Source organism: Prinia subflava, chromosome 1 (assembly GCF_021018805.1).
Source record: "Prinia subflava isolate CZ2003 ecotype Zambia chromosome 1, Cam_Psub_1.2, whole genome shotgun sequence".
Lineage (NCBI taxonomy): Eukaryota > Metazoa > Chordata > Aves > Passeriformes > Cisticolidae > Prinia > Prinia subflava.
The window spans coordinates 107560895-107581486 of record NC_086247.1 but is presented as its reverse complement, the minus strand read 5'-3'; the positions used below and the strand labels follow the sequence as shown (position 1 = coordinate 107581486).

The 20592-nt window shown below is 42.6% G+C and overlaps 1 protein-coding gene across 1 annotated transcript in view; it reads left to right on the top strand.

The window, feature by feature from the left end:
• The window catches only part of BMPER (BMP binding endothelial regulator), a 147621-nt gene that overhangs the window by 33079 nt on the left and 93950 nt on the right, over positions 1 to 20592 (top strand). Inside the window, exons 4-6 of the mRNA XM_063406681.1 lie at positions 3149 to 3231; positions 4715 to 4805; positions 5976 to 6058. Coding sequence (XP_063262751.1) covers positions 3149 to 3231; positions 4715 to 4805; positions 5976 to 6058 — 257 coding nt within the window. The remainder of the gene's footprint in view (positions 1 to 3148; positions 3232 to 4714; positions 4806 to 5975; positions 6059 to 20592) is intronic.

Sequence of the window (20592 nt, the reverse complement as noted above, 5' to 3'; positions counted from 1 at the left end):
ATTCAGTGACTTCTGCCTTCCAGGCCAAATATGGTGGACCTTTAACCATGGATGAGCCAGAATGGCTTGACTGAGCTGACACATAGAAGGCAGCAGGTTTCATTCAGATGAATTTAGGTGAGGCTCAGAAATTTCCGTGAGTAGGGGGACTAGGAAAGTCTGGCTATATGTTTGCAAGAGTCAGCTGAGAGATTTGTACACTGAAAGTGAGGTTCAGGAAAACTAGCTGGTATGTGGGCTTTGTTTCTTTTTCCTTTTGAAGAGTGAGTAGTGGGTGTAGCTCTGACGTGTCCAAAGGGCAGAGTGTCAGGGCACACCTGTGGTCAGAGACAGGTTAAAGCATCACTCAAAGATTGTAAAACTCCTTTCTTACCCCTTTCAGTTTTGCCTGACATTCAGCCTTCCCCCATCTCTCCCCGAGGCTGCTTGCTATATTGGCTAACTCTCCCCTTCCTTCATGCTCCTCCTGCTGAGCATCTGCTGAAATCCAGCTCCCACCATGCCCCGCACTGGTGTTGGGTGGATGCTGCTCTGCCTCCCTCACTCAGCCCACTGGCCCATGCCAAAGCCTGAGAGCAGTCTTAGTAGCTCCAGTGCTTCTGCAGTGTTTTCCATTCTGGTTCCCATTCTTAAACTTCCCTTTGGGTGCGTGCAGACTCACCTTACCATGGTTGTTTCTGGTTTGCCATCCCCTTGCTGCTTCCCACAGGGACAATGGCTGGTGCTGCAGGGCAGAGGATTTTGAAGCATAGCTTGGATATGCACTTCAAGGAAGAGCAGTACTGACTGCACGAGTGCACCACCTTCATGCTTTGTCGACCAGACTAATCCTTGAGCTGAAAATTTCAGATTAATATGCACATCTGTACATGCAGATTAGCCCAGGGTCATTAGCTTTCTTATAGAGGAAACATTTTGCATTAAAGAACATAATTGCTGAGCAAATATGTCAGGTATTTTGCAGTTGTTATTGTCCAACTTAACCCCTGATTCTTGATTCTTATCAAATACACACACAGATATTTAACAACACAGCTCATTGCATACTGAGTGTCCTGCACACTTGTAAATTGTTTCTCAGACTGGGACCAGTATGACTTGGGCTTCAGCAACTTGGGAGTGTTAAACACATTGAATAGGCCCTGCATTCATCAGGGTTTTCAGTGAGTGAGACTGTGCTGCAAGATTAACTCAGTGTTTTTCAGAATGGAACTTCAAAATGCATAAGAGGAGTATAAGGCTTCATACTCCTGTCTTGATGTGTTGTTCTGCATGTATGAGAGGTCAGAGAACTGTATTTAATGCACTGAGAATCTGAACATTTCTTTGTTATTCAAAATAATTTCATAGGGGCTCTGCTACTTAAAAAGATGAGACTCAGATGTATACTTTGTGCCTTTCAGTGTTTGTCAAAGATGAAATTATCAGAGCCAACTTTGAGACTATTGATCATCTCTTTTCAAAATATACCAGTTTCAGCTTAGGTAAATGAAATGGCCACAGCATCTACAAATTTCTCCCGTGTTGCTCTGTATTTATCCTGGAAAAAGAATTTCTGATTACTGCAAATCCTGAAGTACAAGTCTTCTGTTGTTTAGAAATTTAAATGGAGGCAGTTAACACATTTGCAAATGGTCTTTATGTATAATGATTCCTTTAAATTTTGTGTTGAATTCAAAATGATTTTAAGGAGGTTTTAAGTTCCTGAGTACCTCAGAGCTGTGACTCTTGAGTTTTCTTTTACAGTGGGCTCAAAGATTTAGTGGTGTAGGGCTGATAAATTGCCTTTGTTTTCAGAAGAACATTCTAAATACATAAAACGTATTCCAAAACAGGACAGTGCACCCTGCACAGCAGAGAAAGACTTAAGAGTAGTTGCTGAGGTAGGGTGTGGAAACAGAATGGTGCCATGGGCATTGTTTGACTGATTGTAGCTTTGTGATTCCGTAGCTCTGTGTACATGTCTGTGTTTCAAAGTCTTTGGCAAGACTCCTGCTGGTTTCACGGGCTCTTTGATCCAGCTAATTTTGAATAAAATATACTAGGAAAAAAAACCTAAAAGCAATAAATGGAAAATGGGCATTTTTCCCACAGAAAATGGGATATGTGTTATTTCCAAAATTTTTCTCAGAACCACTCTAGGTCTCCAAAGAATTATTTTTTAGTTTAAACAATTTTGCATTAATAAACTAACTCTTTTTAAACAAACATTATATTTCTACTTTACAAGTACTTTCTGGTTTTGCTTCTCTGGTGAGTTATTTTATTATTTTCTTTGTGTTATTTTTTGATTTTCTTTTTTGCAAAATACCAGAAGACGGCAAAAGAGAAAACCAAAAAGGAAGGGAAACTAGTAGGAACATGTAATCAAAAATGTGAAAATTAATGTTTGTTTTGGTGTTTGTTTTTTTTCCAAATGGCTCAATGAAAATTCTTTTTGCGCAAAACAAATGTGGGTTGATTGAGTGCATGGGCAAACAAACATATTTTCTGTTCACAAAGCTGTCATACAGCACACAAAGACGAATAAAGCCAAACTCTATGACAGTCCGAAACGTCTCCCCACGGAGATTCACCACACACACATGAGAACTTGATGGCTTTTAGTTCATGTGGATGTGGATCCCTCCTGTCAGGAATAGGAAAAGGCATAAAGGAGAGGTAGCTCTGCCAGTGTCAGCTCATCCGTGCTGAGCTGTGCTTCCTAAAGAGCTCTCCCGAGGGCTTTGGTTAATGGATGAAGATGGCATGGCCAAGCTAGATGATGAATGCTTCAGCTCTTCTTTTACCCTCTTTCCTTCCTCTCCCCATTCCAGTGCTTGACTAACCAAGTAGTTCCTGAATGGACTGCAGAGTAAGTACTGACATGCATTTTCAAGTGAATTGTCACTGATTTTGGTTTGTCTTGACCAGTCAGAGTTGGTAAGGAGTTTGGCCAGTTGGGTATCAGCAGCAGGTGTCTGAGGCAGCGCTGCCAATCCTCCCAGGACACAATCCTTCTTTTTCATCCCAGCTCTCAGCTCTACCTCTTTTGTTAACCCAGGGGAGAGGGTGATTTGCATTTAGGATGCTGCCTTGTGATCCTCAGCAGCAGCCTCCCACAAGATTGTGTTCAGCTGAACTGATGGGCTTCTCTCTCATCCTCTAGATTGCAGTTTTGGAGGAAACACATACAACAGCTCCATGAAATGGCACCTCCCCAGCAATCCCTGCGTTACATACCAGTGCCAGGTAAGGATGTCATAAAAATCATGCTAATTGAGTTGTAAGCTTTTCCCAGGAAATCCTGAGCCTTCGTTTATCCAAGCCAAATAACCTGAAATATTTTATGCCCAAAGCACAATATGGACCTTGCATTTAAAGTAATTTAAATCCACTCAGATGCAGCCAGCTATAACCAAATATCCAGAAGTATAGGTTTTAAATGACTTGACTGCTCCAATACCCAAACTTTGTTGAAGGAAAGGTACACAGCCTTGCCATTTCCTGCTGTCTTGACCTTAAAGTAAGTCCATTTCTTCAGCATTCTAAGCCTTTTGTGAGATACAAATTATTTTAGTAACTGGACACTTCTCTGTGTATGTGTCCATGGGTTTTACCTTTCTTTAAGAAAAACCCATAACCAAATTTTTTTTCCTGGACTCCTGCACTGTTAACAATATGGTATATTTGGTAGCTTGGCTATCTGCAACCGTAACATTTTCAAGATTGTCGCTTGTCAGGCTCAAACCATGTAATTATGTAGGCGATTTTAGCTTATGTTTGTAAATAAGTCTGTCATTTTTGCTGACAATTTCATCTGGTTTTAATAGTAACACTCAGGCAGCTACTAAGAATGGCAGTTGGAAAGAGGAGATTAGTGAGTATGAAGATCTTTTAGGAAGAGAAGACAGTTTCAAGGATTTTTTTCTCTTTTCCTGTAATACTTCTGCTCTGTGACACCAACTCATTTTTGAAAATAAGTACACTGAGGTGACTGAAGCTGGAGCAGTATTCAGTATCCTTGCACTTAATGAAAAGAAATTCTGTGAATTTAGATATGTTGGAAATGGTCCGTTCTTTATTGCCTGTTTCAGTATCTAAATGTAAAACTGAGTGATCCTGTTTACCTTAGATTTACACATTTCAAAAACAATTTTGCCTTGCCTCAAACAGCTGTAAGCAGAAAAAAAAAGGTAGCAGCTTTTATGCATAGACCCTCACACCCAGGTTTGTTCAAGACTCTTGACTTCTTGAATAAGTACAGGAAATGTTAATTTACTAATACTTATCAGGCAAAATATCAAAGATAAGTGTCTCCCCTCTACAGAACCAGATGCTTTCATCTGTTTTCTAAGTCTATTTTCCTCCAATAGAAGAGGGAGGAGAATGCCTTGTGTCTGGCCTGTTTTCACCAGAGCTGCATGGCAGATTACTGAGGTTAAGGATTCCTGATAAAGCAGGATTCCTTTCCCTAAGAGGATGCTTGTTTTTTTTTTTACCTGATGCATTTTAAGGCAAATCCCATGTCTGGAGTCAGGGAGACTGAAGTGGGTCTTTTGACTGTGGATTAAGCTGAATCCTGATAGCAGGCAGCAGGTACATAAAGAAAAGACGTTTTGAAACCCAGTGCTTTGCAGAATGTGCTGGGCTTTAATTCTTTAATTGTGAATTTTTACTTGTTAAAGCAACCACAACACTAACAATGAATGTATCTAATCTGCTTCTTTTCCAGGAAGGAGTGATAGTAGAATCAGAAGTACAGTGTGTTGTTCATTGCAAAAACCCTTCCAGACTCAGGGGAATGTGTTGTCCTGTGTGCCCAGGTGAGATTTCATGGTTAAGATGCTGTTCTACATGTGCAACTGCATTTCTGATGATACCCATCATCACCTGGGAGGCTGCGTACTCTGTTATATTCGACAAGTTACGAAAATGTGGGCTGGTGACTCACAATGAACAAAATGACACAAGATTTATTTAATATGTTTTAGCGGAGGACATGCAGACCTGGGGATACATTGGCAATATCCTGTGATAATATTCCCAGGTGTGTTTAAGTAATTTTTTCAGAGGGTCTGTAAAGCGGGTTTGCATGACTGATGACCATGATTTTGTTAGGAGGTGAAGGATAAGAATAATTGTAAAAGAGATTAACTTTTTGATGGGGAGTGAGAATGGGTTGCCTTTGTGAAGCGCAGTGGCAAATTACCATGGGTTTTTAGGTTTATTTGATTTTATCAGAGATTTTGAAGGTAAGCACTGCTCCAGTTGTGACATAATGGATTTATTATATTTTGATTAGTTATAATATCTGCTAATATCTAAGATACACTCAGGGAGTAAGAATGAATTATTAAAAAGCAAACAGCCAAAAAAACTATTTTAAAGGCCCTTCTAATGGGAGACTTAGCTGAGCCTTGACTTCATTTTTGCAAATTTGTCTGCTGTAGAAGATGTTTTCTTCCCCTCTCACCTTCCCCAAAGACATGAGTTTCTCAAGGATTTGTTCAGGATTTTGAAGTGATTTGTTTTCTTCTGAAGTGCTTGTCTCTCTACAACTACCAACTAAAGGAGGTTGTAGCAATGGGGGATTAGTTTCTTCTTCCAGGCAGCCAGTCACAGGACACAAGGACACAGTCTTAAGCCGTGCCAGGGGAGGTTCAGTCTCCCCTGATGACATCAGCAGAAATTTCAGCATGGAAAGGGTTGTTGAGCTTGTAATGGGCTGCCCAGGGTGTTGGAGTCACTATCCCTGAAGGTGTTCAAGAAATGACTGGATGTGGCCCTTAGTGCCATGGTCTACTTAACTAGATGGTAATCAGTCAAAGGCTGGATTTGATATCTTGGAAGTCTTTTCCAGCTGAAACAATTCCATGATTCTGTATCAGAGAGGATGGTATCATTTACTTTTCAAATTGTTGTACAGTGAGGCATGTCAGGGAGAAAACTCAGCATTCTGCCTGAGTTAAACTTATTCAAATGCTGTTTTCCAGGTTGTGTGTTTGAAGGGAGACTTTACAATGAAGGAGAAGAATTTAGGCCTGAAGGAAATAAATGTACCAAGTGCTCTTGTATTGTAAGTATTTGCCTTTTGGCATTGTATTTCCCTGTATGAACTTCAAAAGGCACATTATTATTGCCATAACAAAGCAAAAATATAAGGAATCCAACACTATTATGCTTTCTTCTCTTGGAATTCAGGTCTCTGATAAGAATTTATGGAATTAATACACTGTATCACTCACATTTTGAGTTTATAATCTTTTCTGTGACCTTACACTCTATGTAGATGGAGCAGGTTATTTGGGAGAGCGCTGATCTGTTGAATTAGTGGTGCCTTTTTTGTGATAGGATCATGCAGGAGGAGACAGAAATCTTTTTGCCCTTCATCTATTGATCAGCATTTATTAGATGCTTCCTTAAGGCAAACTTTTCCAAGGATTCCTTTCAGCTGTATGCAGCAAGGGCCTTTGCTCTGAATTACTGAGTGAAAGAATGAGGGCTGCCTCCTGAGGCTGTCCCAGGTGGATTTTTGGCTTGACGCTCGATGAAAAGGTCATATCCTGGATTTTATTCTTGACTAGCAACAATATAGAGAGGAAGTAATAATTGCATCCTTTGAGTAATGAGTGCAGGCTTCTTTTTCACTTCTATTAAGTTAAAGGATAATGCTGTATGAGCTGGGGCAGATAACTTTGGCTTCATTTCTGTAATCTGTGAGATGAGTAAAACATGAAGTTCATATCGTTGCTTTTGTTGCAATTTGTGTGACAGTTATCAGCAGAATATGTAAGGCTTTACATTTCAGTAGAATGCCAAGAAATCAGTCAGTACCACATACAGTTCTCCTGCTTCATGAAAATAAAATTTAAAAAGGAGAGAAAGATAGACTTCAAAAATAATGTATCTTTACACACATTTAATGAAGCTGCTGCAGAGTACTTGAACTGTTCTGTGGGGAAAAAAATCCTGGTAATCTGCAAAATTAATTTACACTAAGTCATCACTGCTCCTGTGGAGATCAGAGTGCTCAGGTAATATTTTTTTTAAGTTTTAATCCAGTAATAATGAAAACATGCTGTCACATATGTCACACTGGTATATGCCCTGGGCTCCTGCTCTGCTGAATGCCTTAAGTCCCAGGCTGAGAACTCCCTCTGTACGTGGTGGGTCCTCCTGTCACTTCAGCTTCAGCTGTAAAGCAGTATCTTTACACTCTGACTTTCCTTAGTTATGTTCCTCAGGGTAAGGCAGAATAGTTGAGAAGTCTGTGGAGACATGTGGGTTCTGCCTTGCTCTTTTATAAGGACTATACAGATATTTCCTATTGCCCAGTTATTGGTGTGCCAACACCTCCTTGACCAACTTTCCTTTGTTCTCTGACTATCAAAAGCTTCTGTGCTGAGAAGAGCATTGCTGGGAGATACCTGGGGAGAGCAGTGTAAAGAAATAAAGGAATAAAGGGTAACACCTGAAGGTCTGACCTTGAGAGTTACCAATCTCTTGGTTAGAGAAGGAAATGCATCAACTATTGAGAGTAAGAAGTTTAAAGCCACTTAACTATCCCTTCCAAGAAAAACAGCATGATTGTTTTGAAGGTTAATGACATCTGTATAAAATGTCCAGCTCTCAGTCTGGATCTTTCTGACAGCTAAAGAAGTGCCATGTATGTGTAAGCCACACCAGACCTCCCTTCCCTCTCTCTGCAGAGCCTTTTTTACCCTCTTGCAGTTTCCCCCAGAACTGGAGACTGTGCTAATTCTTGTGTGATTTAAATTTGAAGTAAGTAAAGGGAGCATCCTCAGGGCTGTGACAGCAGTTTGCTGCCTGCTTTGCATCCATTCCCTTTTGGGAATGGGTCCTCAGTGAATCTCTTATCTAAGCAGTTGGATGGATGTCTTATTTGAAGATACCTATCTAGTGATGAGAAGTGATGGAAACAAGCTTGTGTGTGATGTGCTGTAATTTGTGCAGGCTTAAACAGATGGAGGGAAGCTCTTCAACCCAAGTTAGATTTCTTCTGGGATTTCAGTCTTTCATGGAATCTTGGCATGGGAAGGAGCACAAAGTATTGCTAAGGTATTTTGGGGATGATTGTATAAGGATTCCAGCTACTCCCACTTCAGGGTGAATTCTGCATTTCTTGGGAGCAAGCTCTTCAAATGATGGATGATTCTGGATTCCACAGCCCATCACTGTCCCAGGGGTAGCTTAAACTTGGGACTGCAGGTGCCATTGAACAGGAGGAAAGTAAAGAGGGATAGCTGTGCTTTTTGTTCCTGGAGAGATGTAGGGTTGATCTGCAGTCACTAAATGTATTAAAATGAGGAATTACTTAAATAAAGTATTTTTATTGTTGCAAAATGATGCACCCAGAAGAAAGTACACATTTTCAGATCTGGAACACATTTTTGGGCAGCACTTTGGTAGTTCAGGTTTGTGGTATTATCAGCTCCAAGTGGTGCATACTAGATACTACTGAGCTCCCAAAGAATGCGAAATGGCTGTTGTTTGTTTATTTGTTGTTAAGACATAGTTTGTGCAAATGAGGACAAAACTGGGATCTTGGGAGCTGGGGGTCCCCATCTTGGTGGAGCAGGCTGGCCAGTTGCAGGGCTTCCTGTGTGTTCCATGGCCCTGAAGGGCAGAGAAAGCAGGCATGGCTACACCTGGGCAATTCCCTGGGTCCTTACCTGCCTGGTGACCAGCTCATTAATGTGGCTCCTGTTTAACACCACTTGTGGTCCTAGCTATTGTCTCCTGAAAACTAGACCTAACCTCCCAGCCTGGTTTCACGGAGGTCAGCGAAACAAGCCATTAACTAATAACTTTGAGGTTGTTGCCACGCCAGGCTGCACTCGCGGCGGCGAGGTGGAGATGAAAGGCCCTGTATTCCATTACCGCACTCCTAAGTGAGCTGCTCCTTGGGGCGACTACGATTTCTTGCTGAAAATGAGAATGTATCACCTCTCACTCAATGCATATTGCCTGTCAGGAGCGAACGAGCTGGCTTTTAATGACTCAGTTTCTCTGGGGAGAGGCATTTGTGAAGGAAAGGTGGACGGGATAATAGGGATCTCCTCGCACCCCGGCTGAAACCCAGCTGTCTCGCAATAATTCATCTGTCTGGCCTGTTCCTGCTTTTCGTGATAGGCCAGTGGCCTGTTCTAGAGAAACCCTGGCTGTTTTCCCTACCATAAGCACCTACTTAAATGAAGGACTGGCTTCTTTAATCAAGTGTTATTTCTCAGATACTACTTTTATGAGGTCGAGAGTGTGTTTCTGCTTGCACAGTAAGAGCACTTGGCTTACATGTTTCCTTTCCTACAGCCTGCATTAAAATAGTCAGACTGTGATTATCGTAAATGTTTTCATTTTCTTCTTTGATGTAGCACGTTTGGGAAAAAAAAAATGTGGAGGGGGAAGGAGACAGAGCCAGGGAGGGAGGAGAGGAGGTTTGGCAGGAAAGTGACCTTGCGTGAGAGCGGTAACCATGGAGAAGCTTATCTTTAGGTGGTAGTATCCGAACTCATAAGTAGCGCCTTTTGAGTGCTCCGAGCGCTGTTGCCCGGACCGTGGGCGCTGCGCGTCGTGGCATGCGAGGCATGCGGCCGTGCGAGGCATCGCCACGCTGGGAGCGCGCAGCCCGCGCCCGCCTTGCTCCGCACCCCTGCAGGGAGAAGGGAAGCGGACTCGCTTGGGAAATGGAGGCTGGGTTGTGGCATCCCTGCCGCAGCTGAGAGCTGGGAGTGGGAAAGGTCGCGCTGTCTGTCTGTCTGTCCTGCAGAGACGTGTCCCGGGGATGACCATCAGCAGGGTGGTTACGTCTGTTTGGTCCCTGAACAGCATCGTTTCACAAAAGCGATGCTGTTCTCTTAGCTGCTCTTCCAAAATTATTTGGAACAAATAAAATCCAAATAGCTGGAAGCATGGCACAGGGATTGGAGGCTCTTGGAAAGCCGAGTCAAAAAGCAGCCTCTGCTCAATCTCCTTTGCATCACTGGGGGCTTTTAAACCACTGCTCAGAGGGGTTCCAGATGTGCCCAGCTACTGGTCTGCAGGTGCACTTGTGGGTGTGTGCGTGCAGGAAATGTCTTGTCACTTATATTCCTGAGTGCTAGGATACAAGTACTGAATAATAAAAGTTTTGCACAAAGAAAAGGAAATCACAAAGGCAAAATCTGTTTCTAAATCAATGAGTAACAGACGTTTCAACTGTGATAAGTAATAAGAAGCTACATATGTTAGTGTTTTGGATGCTGAGGGTGGAATTAATCTTGTCTAGCTGCAGCTATTCAGAAGTAATGTGTCTGATCTGAACTACTTATCTGGGCTCCTCTTCAGTTAATTCAGAGAGAGAGGTGGGATGGATTACTCTCTGCAGATGCTTATCTTTCTCCACTAACTAGAGGGGGAGCCTACCCAACTCCTGGCCTCAGAGATGGCTGAAGATAGCCAAGGCCGATCCTGCCTCCAGTCAGCTGAGTGATTAAGCACCCTGATACTGCTTTAAAGGCTTGGCTTTAACCGGTATTGGGAGCTGCTGGAATACATTCCCACCACAAAGGACAGTGGGGAAGGTACGCCAGTCTACTGGGAGACTCGGGGGAATGCGCAATTAAATGTATCCTCAGTGATGGCTGAGGATAATTCAAATTCAAATATCCATCCTTAGTGCAGTGCCAAATACTGATCTTCCCAAATTTCCATGTACTTCAGCTGCTTTGATTCAGCTCCAAACTGCAGCAGACACTGTCTGCCCTTACTCTGGGGCTAAGAAACAGAGAAAAGGAGTTGTAGTGAGGGATGGAAAAGCAATGAGTTGGTCTTTTGGTAGGAGCAACGTTCACATCTTCCAAGTTTGTGACATTAGAAAAGTGATTGGTTTATGTGTGGGTGCAAATGGAGACCAGGGAGTGCTCAGAAATGGGAAATGGAGGGTTGGTCACTGTGTCTCTCTGGGAACACTCCATAAGTTTGTCTGCAGATTTTATGCAAGGCTAGAGAGTGTTTGGCTTTCCCAGTAGCCTAATGAAAAAACAGTCCTGCAGGTAGGTGAAGTGTGGTTGTGGAGGTGGGTGTGGGAGAGCAAGGACTTTGTATGTTCTGAACTTCAATGAGAAAAATAATGCAGCATGGAGACACAGGCATTCTTCTGTTTTTGGGTTTTTTTGGTGTTTTTATTATTATTATTATTATTATTATTATTATTTTCTTTATCTGATTTTCTTGAGGCTTCAAAAAGTATACCCACTTTCATGGGGATTGTACACTACCTGGGCCATGTCTAAAATATTAAATTCCCTTAATTTTGGACATCCCAATGTCTAAAAAAAATTTGGACATTTAAAAAGAAAAGGTTAAAAATAGTGGTTTTTTTTCTTTTATCAACATGAATAGCCATTTAATTTTTTTTTTTCTGATTTCTCTCAAAAAACATGTCTCTGAGGAAAAGTTAAAAATTCTTTTAATAAGAGTCAAGAAGCAAAGTTAAACAAAGTTAAATAAAGAACTATTCACAATTTTTCTGAAATAGAAGTAAACTATGGTATAACAGTGCAAGTGGGCATGATTCAGTGGGGTTATTCGGTGTAAATAATTTTTATTCATAAACACTTCAGATCTTAGAATTTGGGAAGCATTTTTCTGTGTCAAGGTCTCATTTCCTGCCTCTGTGGATATTTGACTTTCATCCTACATCTTCCCTACCTGCAGAGTTTCCTAGCTGACCTACTCAGAGTGTGTTCCCTGCTCCAACTGCAGAAACCCTAAAATCATACTTTTAATTTTGATGAGGATCAAATGAGTCTTTGTATGCAGCGAGAGACTGTGCCTGTTTGGGTGCATTCCCAAGGGAACAGCGGTATTGAGCAGCATCCTGAAGGTCTAGATTACTCTGTAAGGATCATGGGCTCAGAACACACAGCTTCTTTCTCATATCCCTTCCTTCCTTGGAGCCTTTTTTTCTTGCCCCTCCTACTCTTCAGGGTTCAGCTCAAATCTGCCTTCCAAGCCTCAGCATGGTCCCTGTTCCTCCGGCTGTGCAGTCAGAGGAGTCTGCCTCCAGCTGCTCTTCCTTGTCCATGGTTTCCTACAGGTAGCACTACCCCAGGTACTGTTTCTGGGATGGCATGTGCGGGCAGCAGTAAAAGATGAGTGCTTGTTGTGCTTTATATTCTAAGGACATGTATTCTGTCCCTGAGAGAAAAAAAAATGTGGAAAAAGAATGTGAAGAAAGATGAAAGCATGATCTGGCAGATTTCTGTGGGGAATCTTTCCTGTTAGAAAAGGAGGGCAGAAATGCTGAGAAATTGGAGGAAGGTGCTCTAACTTTATAAAGCTTTTGTTTAGACAGGAACTGTTTTTCCAGTCTTTTTATGATCAAAGATGGTATTGTGATAATGAATGAATTTAGTGATACTAGAAGCCATGAAAGACTTAAAGCTTCTTGGATACCTGAATGGCCCAAATGAACGCTGATTAACAACACTCCTGAACGGGGCATTGCCGAACAGAGAAAAAGTGTCCAGGACTTCTTGTCATTTAAAGGAAATAAATACACAAAGCAGGGTTTTGCATTCCTAAAGCATATAAAGAAAACAATAATGCAGTCTGACCACTTTTAAATGGTGATAATAAGGGCTTATACCACGAGTGCAAGTTGCTGTTGTTCCTGACAGAAAAGGAACAGAGCTTATGCTGTCAGGTGTCTGTCCCCTCTTAAACTTTTCCTAATTAACAGGCTGAGATTGATTATTCTTACTGACAAAGAAGAATTAACTACACTGAGCTTTAGCAATAAAGGAGAGCTCTTAACAGGCAGCTTCTGATGAGGGGACTATTTTTTATTGGCATTGGGGTGCAATGAGGACTGCAAACATCTCTGCTTTAACTCACTCCTTGCAAAGGCAAGGATCTATCTTAAAGACAAAGCAGTAAGATGGCAGAAAACAAAGAACCTGGTTAAAGCAAGCAAACAAACAAGCAAAACAAGAACTTGCTGTCTATCAGGGGATGAAAGGGTTGCATGTGGTTCCAGAAGTTCCCAGTGAAGACAAAGCTTTTATGAGAGAGGCTGTAGCACTTGTAAGTGGCCTCAAATGGGAATGCATGTGGCATCTCATGGGAACGCTTGTGTGCAGAATTGATTCGGGTCTAAAAGATTCCCACAAATTGTGGTAGGAAGCAGTAAAAGCAATAGCTTGTCAATTAACAGGGCCTTCGTTTGCCAAACATTTTATAGAGAGTCCAAGACCCTTTTGGCTGGTGGTACAATGAAGGAAAGGCTGAAAGGAGTAGGAGTGCTTGGCTTTCATGTTTGTCATCCTTTCAGTTTAAATAAACTTGGGTGTTGCAGGTTTGGGGCTTGTATCAGATGACAGTAGTTCATGATTTTAAACTTCCACATGGCTCTCTGTGTCCTTAGACAAGATGGTTTAGTATACACAATCCTGGTAAATGAATTTACACGAGAGCTTAATTAATTGCATAACACCTGCTTGTTTTCCTCTCTCTGATTTTCAAAAGCAAAAAATAAATTAAAAATAAAGTATTGGAGACAATATATCGTTACATGTGGGCCTTTAGGTTTTATAATAGAATCATAGAATGTTAAGGGGTTAGAATAGACCTTAAAGATCATTTAGTCCCACCTCCCCTCCCACTAGACCAGGTTGCCCAAGACCTTATGCAACCTAGTTTTGAAAGAAAATTATTATTAGCTCAGTTGGCTAGAGCATGGTGCTAATAACACCAAGGTTGTGGGTTTGATTCCTCTATGGGCTATTCACTTAAGAGCTGAACTCAATTATCCTTGTGTGTCCCTTCCAACTCAGAATCTTCTGAAATTCTGTGATTTTCCACCCCTCTTTCTTAAGTCTGACCTTATATCACTTTGGATATTGAATTATTTTAGTTAATCATGTTATTGTTGTTGACATTATTCATATTTAATATATTTTGTAGAAGACATAAAGTGAAACTTGGGATCACTAAGTTTGAATTGCTGTTGAGCTCTAGTGTGGTTGCCGAATTCCATTTTCACTTGCTATCACTGCCTAAATTCTCCGTGCTCTTGGTACTGCATCCTACAGCATTGTTTTTGTTTTCTGTCCTTGAAGCATTTTGTGTTGATAAAGGAGTAAGTTTCCAGCGCTGACTGATAAACTAGTCTCCAGCTGGGAAATGTGGTTACTTAACATTTTTAAAAACAAAGCAGTCGTATTGAAAGGGTAGCTAAAGCTCCTTGGATTCCATCAACTTTTTAAATGTTAGCAAAAATACTTACTGCTTTTGCCTTACTTAGTGATTGGAGACAAACACATTGGATAGTCAAGGGGAGTAAAATGATACCCAGCAAATTATTTTCAGGATTGTGACAGGCTGTAACTTTTTCATATAGTGCATCCTGTTAGGCTGAGAGCAGAATAAGCAGAATAATTCATTGGCTGTCAAAATAGACATGGGAAACAGAAAAGAAAAAAAAGAGTGCTTTGAGACATGACAGTGATTTACTCCCTCTGGTTTAACCTGTCAGAAATAGAATGTGACTAGGTGCCAAACTATCAACATCCTTGGCACTCTGCTGTGGGTACATCAATGTGAAGCAAAGTTGCAGAAATCCTTGCAGGCAACAAAGGGTCAGGAGTGGGACGTAAACACCCAGCTTCCAGTGTGGGTGCCTGAATATGAAAGGTGACACCTTAAAAATGCTTTCTAACTCCAGCCATAGAACTTGCCTGAATGCCTTAGCTTTCTTCCAGGAAGTTCACTCCCACAGTACCCAAACTTCAGTCCCAAACATGACTAGAACACCATTAAACTTAACAACTCCAAGGTTCATTGAAAACCCAAGAAGTTTTCAGCTCTCTGCCAGAAGCTTTGTAACGAAGCATCGAGGTTTTCTACAGAAAGCAGATGTGTGTGTGTGTGTGTGTGCATTTGCTGGTTTTTTTTCCTTTTTTTTTTTTTTAACTGGAGTTACTGGCATTACTTGTTATTTTGTGCTAAAATCATTGGCATGGAAATTTCTTTATTGCCCCTACTTGGGTGTCAAAGTTGATGCAATTAAAAGACCAGATTTCCAGCACTCAGATCTCATGTTTGAGGCACTGGAGCCCAAAAGGATTTGAGTAGCTTGCGTGCTTTGCATGGTTCCTTTTCCCTTTTTCTCTTTTCCTTCTCCAGAACACAGCACCAGGAATTTTCTGAGAGTAGGACAGAAGCTAATGTGCCTTTGCCAATAGAATCCTTCTTCACAGGAAAAAACAGAGCCAGTCTCAACTCTGAGAGCATAGCAATGAGGAGAATCTTGTTCCTTTTACTACCCTCTGCCTTGCACCCAGATAATTCAATATGCTCAACAAAAATTTGAAAATGAGTTAATGCATGTGAAAATCATTAACTGCAAGAAGTGTAAGGATTTTCTGCTTTTCAGTGCTCAATCTGTTCTCTGCCCTCTCTCCTAGGGGCAGCATAACTTTCCTTCTGCTGGATGCAGCTGAATAGCAATTCTTCCTAGCAGTCTCAGTTGTTGATGTACTATTTATTCTTTCAGCAGCCAGCTGAACTGCCCTGCTCCCTGTCTTTTGAGGTCAGTTTTTTAAATTCCCAAAGGTTCCTGCAATTACCATTCTTCCCTCATCTAGGTTTTTTAGTGCTGCACTTAAGCAAGTATGTGTATGTCTGTGATGATGTGAGGAGGGAAAATTCTATGTTTATTATATCTTCTACTCTCCACTGCTTTTTGTAGTTGACAGGCACATGTAAAATCTCTTATCATTAGTACTTGCACAGCATCTGCTACTGTGACTTTGTCTTTTTGCTTGTGAGCCTGATTCTAACTTTGTGAGCATTTTATAAAGTGGGGAAAGGGCCCATAAAAGTTGACACCTGGTGGAAACCAAGCCAGGGAGGCATTTTCTTTCCTGGTGGTGGTGTTACATTCCTTGTGGTCTGCAGTAATAGCTCTGCCTCCTGAAGTATGGGCTGTGGGGTTTTACTCCATGTTCAAATTGCCGTCGCTTGAAGCTTTAGCATTTGTGGTATTTGGAGGACACATTTTCGCTTCCTGAGTATTTAGTGCAGCAGAGGTAGCAGCAGGTGATTGTATAAAATGAGAAGTAAGTTACAGGCTAGTTTGAGGATGGAGGGAGATGGAGGGAGAAGAAACACACTTGTACATCAACAGAAGTATCATCAACCTGTGTAACACATTTGCTGTCATTCTCCTGAGAATGGTATTTTGCACTGTTTCTCTGAGTCATATAAGAGGCTAATGAGGATACTGTTAATATATCTAAGGGTACTTTTAATATGACCAAAGGTACTTTTTGCAGTTTTCTTAATGAATGCCTATTTATATTTCTAAACATCTTATCCGTGTGCCTTTCATTGCTAACGGTCTCTGGGAAATCCTTTACCTCAGGCGTTCTTCAAACTTATGGAAAGGTGGCAAAGTTCCCAAAGTAGACTTGGTTTTGACTTGCTTGTTCCCTGATACTGCTTTTCAGATTTCAGTGTGTAGTCTGGTATACTCTGATTATAATAAACTTTTGATTCCTTGTCTGATTTTTCTTGTAGACCAATGGGTTCCAAACAGAGAGAATGTTCCCCTCTCAGTATGTAACAAGGTTTAGCAGAAGGGAGCCAAGTCATGCCTAGGGAATAATTCTGTCCTTCATGATGTGAGGGTTGCAAAATAATGTGAGAAGCACACAGTGCTCTCAGGGAGCAAGCAGGGCTCAAACTGGCTGGCACCCTGGAGCTGCTACAGAAAGCAAAGGTGCTAGCTTGCCCATGAAAACCCTGGGGTATACAGACAGTATAGATAAAATCTATAATTTCCAGCTCCCCACAAAATCCTTCATCTCCCCTTCATTTTGAATTCTATCTTTTTCTAAATACTTACATTTATTAAGGTGGGGAAGCATGCATAAGATATATCCTGGAAGAGGGCAGATGAAAGCAAAGGCAAAAAAGGAATTAATAATTTCTGATGTACAGGATTTATAAGGTATTTGTGCTCTTGCAAACAAAGCAAACCAGTCATGATGGGAGTAGGAGCTTTAAGTCAGTATCATAAAAATAATTCTAAAATCCCATTTGAAGTTCATATCAACTTTGATCAGATAGCAGATTTCTCCTAGGGATGACACTTGCCCACAGAAGGAAAACTAAAATAAAACACAGCATACCACACATGCCTAGCCAGAATAGCCTGAAATATTCATATCTAGAATGCCAACAAGCATATTTGTGGTTCAACTACAGGATAAATAACAATTTAATACCATTAATTAAAAATTATTTAAGCACACAATCTCTGGATAGTGTATAATATGAAATGTATTAAACTCTTCTTCCCCATTTCCCCAGTGCTGAACAGGAATTTGGATAAAATCTAGTCTTCTGTAATAGCTTTCAAAATTACTGGTTTAATAAATCAGAACCAATATGTTGGAAATGTGTAGGAGTTTGACAATTTGTCTTCAACAGCCATAATACCAGAATGAGGATGTGTCAGCCCCATGAAATATTATCAAGATGTTTCTCTGCAGTCTGCTGACAGAAATGAAGTTGTGGGAGGTTTTTTAGCATTCAAGGTTTCAGCATTTCAGTGCAGGAAGGAGAGCAATGAAAAGAAATAGGAGGGAAATTTTCAAACATGATAACTCATGATTGTGCTCTTAATTTTGAATTTGGCTCCAAAATCTGCATGTCTTCAAACAAGACAGTGCTGAATTTCACCACCTCATTCTCAAGTGAGAAAGTCTCAACAGCACTGGCTTTGAAATGCTGGCACTTAGAGAGGAAGTTTCTTCTAGTCCTTTTAAACCAAATTTCACTTAGACTCCATGTCTCCTCCTTTTATCTGAATTAAACAATGCTGAACTTAAAAAGTTACAAATATTTAAAAGAATGTGGTTTTCCATGATAAAACTGAGATAACCTTGTTCATAAAAATTGGAATCTGGGAGCTGGGTTGGATGAAAATGAGGAACTAATTATGTCCACTGCATAATTTTATCACCTGTTGCTAGTGTGCTGTCATAACAGCAGACTGCTGTCTTTGGAGATGACTATGTGCTATCTCTAAATTTTGAAAAACAAACTGTTTTTTGTATAATCCCACACAACCCGTGATTTCCCGATTTAATTAGGTTCTTTTCAGTAGTGCTAACTCAGAAACAGATTGAGTCCTGCGTTTGTAACTTACTGTTTTGATACTCAAGAGCAAATACTGGCAAGCTTTACTTTAAAACCGTGCATTTGGAGGCCAAATGGAAAATTTCATTTAAATGGATTGTTTTGCCATATTGAGAAAAAGGGATATGATTGGGGTGGAGGGGAGTGGTGGTCGTGGGGAGAGGGCATTTTAAAAAATCCTTTGTTTTGTTCTTTCGTTCTTTTCTTGTTCTCTTGCTCATTCTTTTGTTTTCTTGTTTTTTCTTGGAACAGCCCCAGTGGCATGGGAAAAGCAGGGTGTGCATGGGTCCCTCTGCCCGTGCACACGTGTGTATCTGTGTCTTGCACGCGTGCTGCGGCTGCTGCGTGCCCACGCGTGAGCGTGTTTGTGTGAGGGCATGCACGTGTGCGCACGGCCCTCGGTGCCCTTGGCCGCGTGTCCCTGGGTCCCCGTGTCCCTGGGTCCCCGTGTCCCCGTGTCCCTGGGTCCCCGTGTCCCTGGGTCCCCGTGTCCCCGTGTCCCCGTGTCCCCGTGTCCCCGTGTCCCCGTGTCCCTGGGTCCCCGTGTCCCCGTGTCCCTGGGTCCCCGTGTCCCCGTGTCCCTGGGTCCCCGTGTCCCCGTGTCCCCGTGTCCCTGGGTCCCCGTGTCCCCGTGTCCCTGGGTCCCCGTGTCCCTGGGTCCCCGTGTCCCCGTGTCCCTGGGTCCCCGTGTCCCGTGGGATCCCCGCGGCTCCCGCGCCCCGCTGTGCCTGGGTGCGCGTTCCCGCCCTGCCGCCAGGCGGCGCTGCCGGGCGCGGCCCCGCGGGCGCGCGGGGGCTCGGCGCTGTTGCGCAGCGCCACCTGGCGGCCGCGGGAGGACAGAGCCGCGCTCCGCGGGCACGGGCCCTTCCCGAGGGGCCACCTCACGAAACAGCATGGAAACCTGCTTGGGATGGCAGATTTTGTGAAAAAGGCCAGGAGCCGGAACGTAAGAAGGCGGTCAGAGAGGCGAAGCCTGTTGGGTGAAGATGGGTGCTGTTGGTCCTGCAGGGACTCGGCAGGGTCACCTCGGCCGCGCCTCGGTGGCTCAGCCCGGGCCGGGGCACGCGTGGCACCGAGGTGCGCCTGAGATCCATGACCAAGCAGCAGGGAGACAGCAGCCGGGGCAGACAGACACCAGGTTATCGCCCTGGGCCTGCTGGAGCCGCTCGGGCGTCCCTGGGCCGTCCGTGTGGGGAGTAGAGAGGCTGAGCCTGCCTTCCACCCAGCCTGCCTTTGCCAGCAGCACGGGGAGCTGCAGGAGGGGATATCTGATGCAGGGCGATAAAGAAGGAGCGGTTGCCCTTGTGACAATAACTTACCGGTAGAAGCGCCCTGTGAAGTGCTACAGCAGCCTGATGGGCTGCCCTTGAGTTCAGCAGCTCCTAAGCAGAGAAATGGCCAGCTATGACTAACTGGGCAATTAGTAGCAGACGTTTAATAGAAGCCATATTCAGAGATTCCAGCAGCTCTGGTTCTGCATGCACTGAAACCCTGATTTAAATATAATTCCCTAGAACCTGAAAGTACTTGACCCTTTTTTTCTGTATGAGCTGACTTCCCAGCTGGTGGTGTTCCTGTGTGTGTATTTGTGCTAGTGAGGCCTTTTACGAGCGCTCCTGTTCTCTGCTTTTGCCTCTCCCCATCATCATTTCTCTGGTAATGAAACTCGGGTCAGCAGGGTAAAATTGCTGGATTTGATTTCTGGTGACAGTGCAGTTTTTGAAAGAAACTTTTGCATATACAGATTGATTAAAAACTGGCAATACTGGAAGAACCGGCATTAACTTATGGCTTTTGGTTTTCAGCCTAATTAAAATTATAAGAGAATACAAACGAATGAAACCTGAAGAGTTGTGCTCTACTGGGGAGAAAGGCAGTATTGAGTTGGAGTCTGCTGCAAGTGCTAAGTTGGAGTTGTTATTTATTATAAGAATGAAGATAAATGAAATCACCAGTCATTAACTCACAATGTGTAAAGAGCTCTGAAATGCCTTTCCACACATGCAGACTCCCAAGGGGCAGCTGCAGCCTCTCTGCCTCCTTGCAGCAGTTAACAGGATACAACAGCTTTGCTGCAGGGTTATCCACACTTGACATATCTTCTCTTGGGCTAATTTGATGAGAAAGATGTGCCTGGGCAGGGAAGCAAGCTAAAAAAAGCATGGGATGAGTGGATTACTGGGCAGAGGGCTTGGCTTAGGAGGTGGTGGCTGGTCACTGGGTGGGTCAGCTGGTCAGTGTTCACATCGCCACTGAAATCACCATGTAGGGGACAAATTTAAGCTGCATCCTTAAACTCAATAATACTTCCATTTTTGCAAGGCTGGCAAGGATTTAAGGGATAGGAGGCATTTGTAACTACCTGGAAAACAGAAAATGGTTTCTTGGTGATGGGCTTTCCTC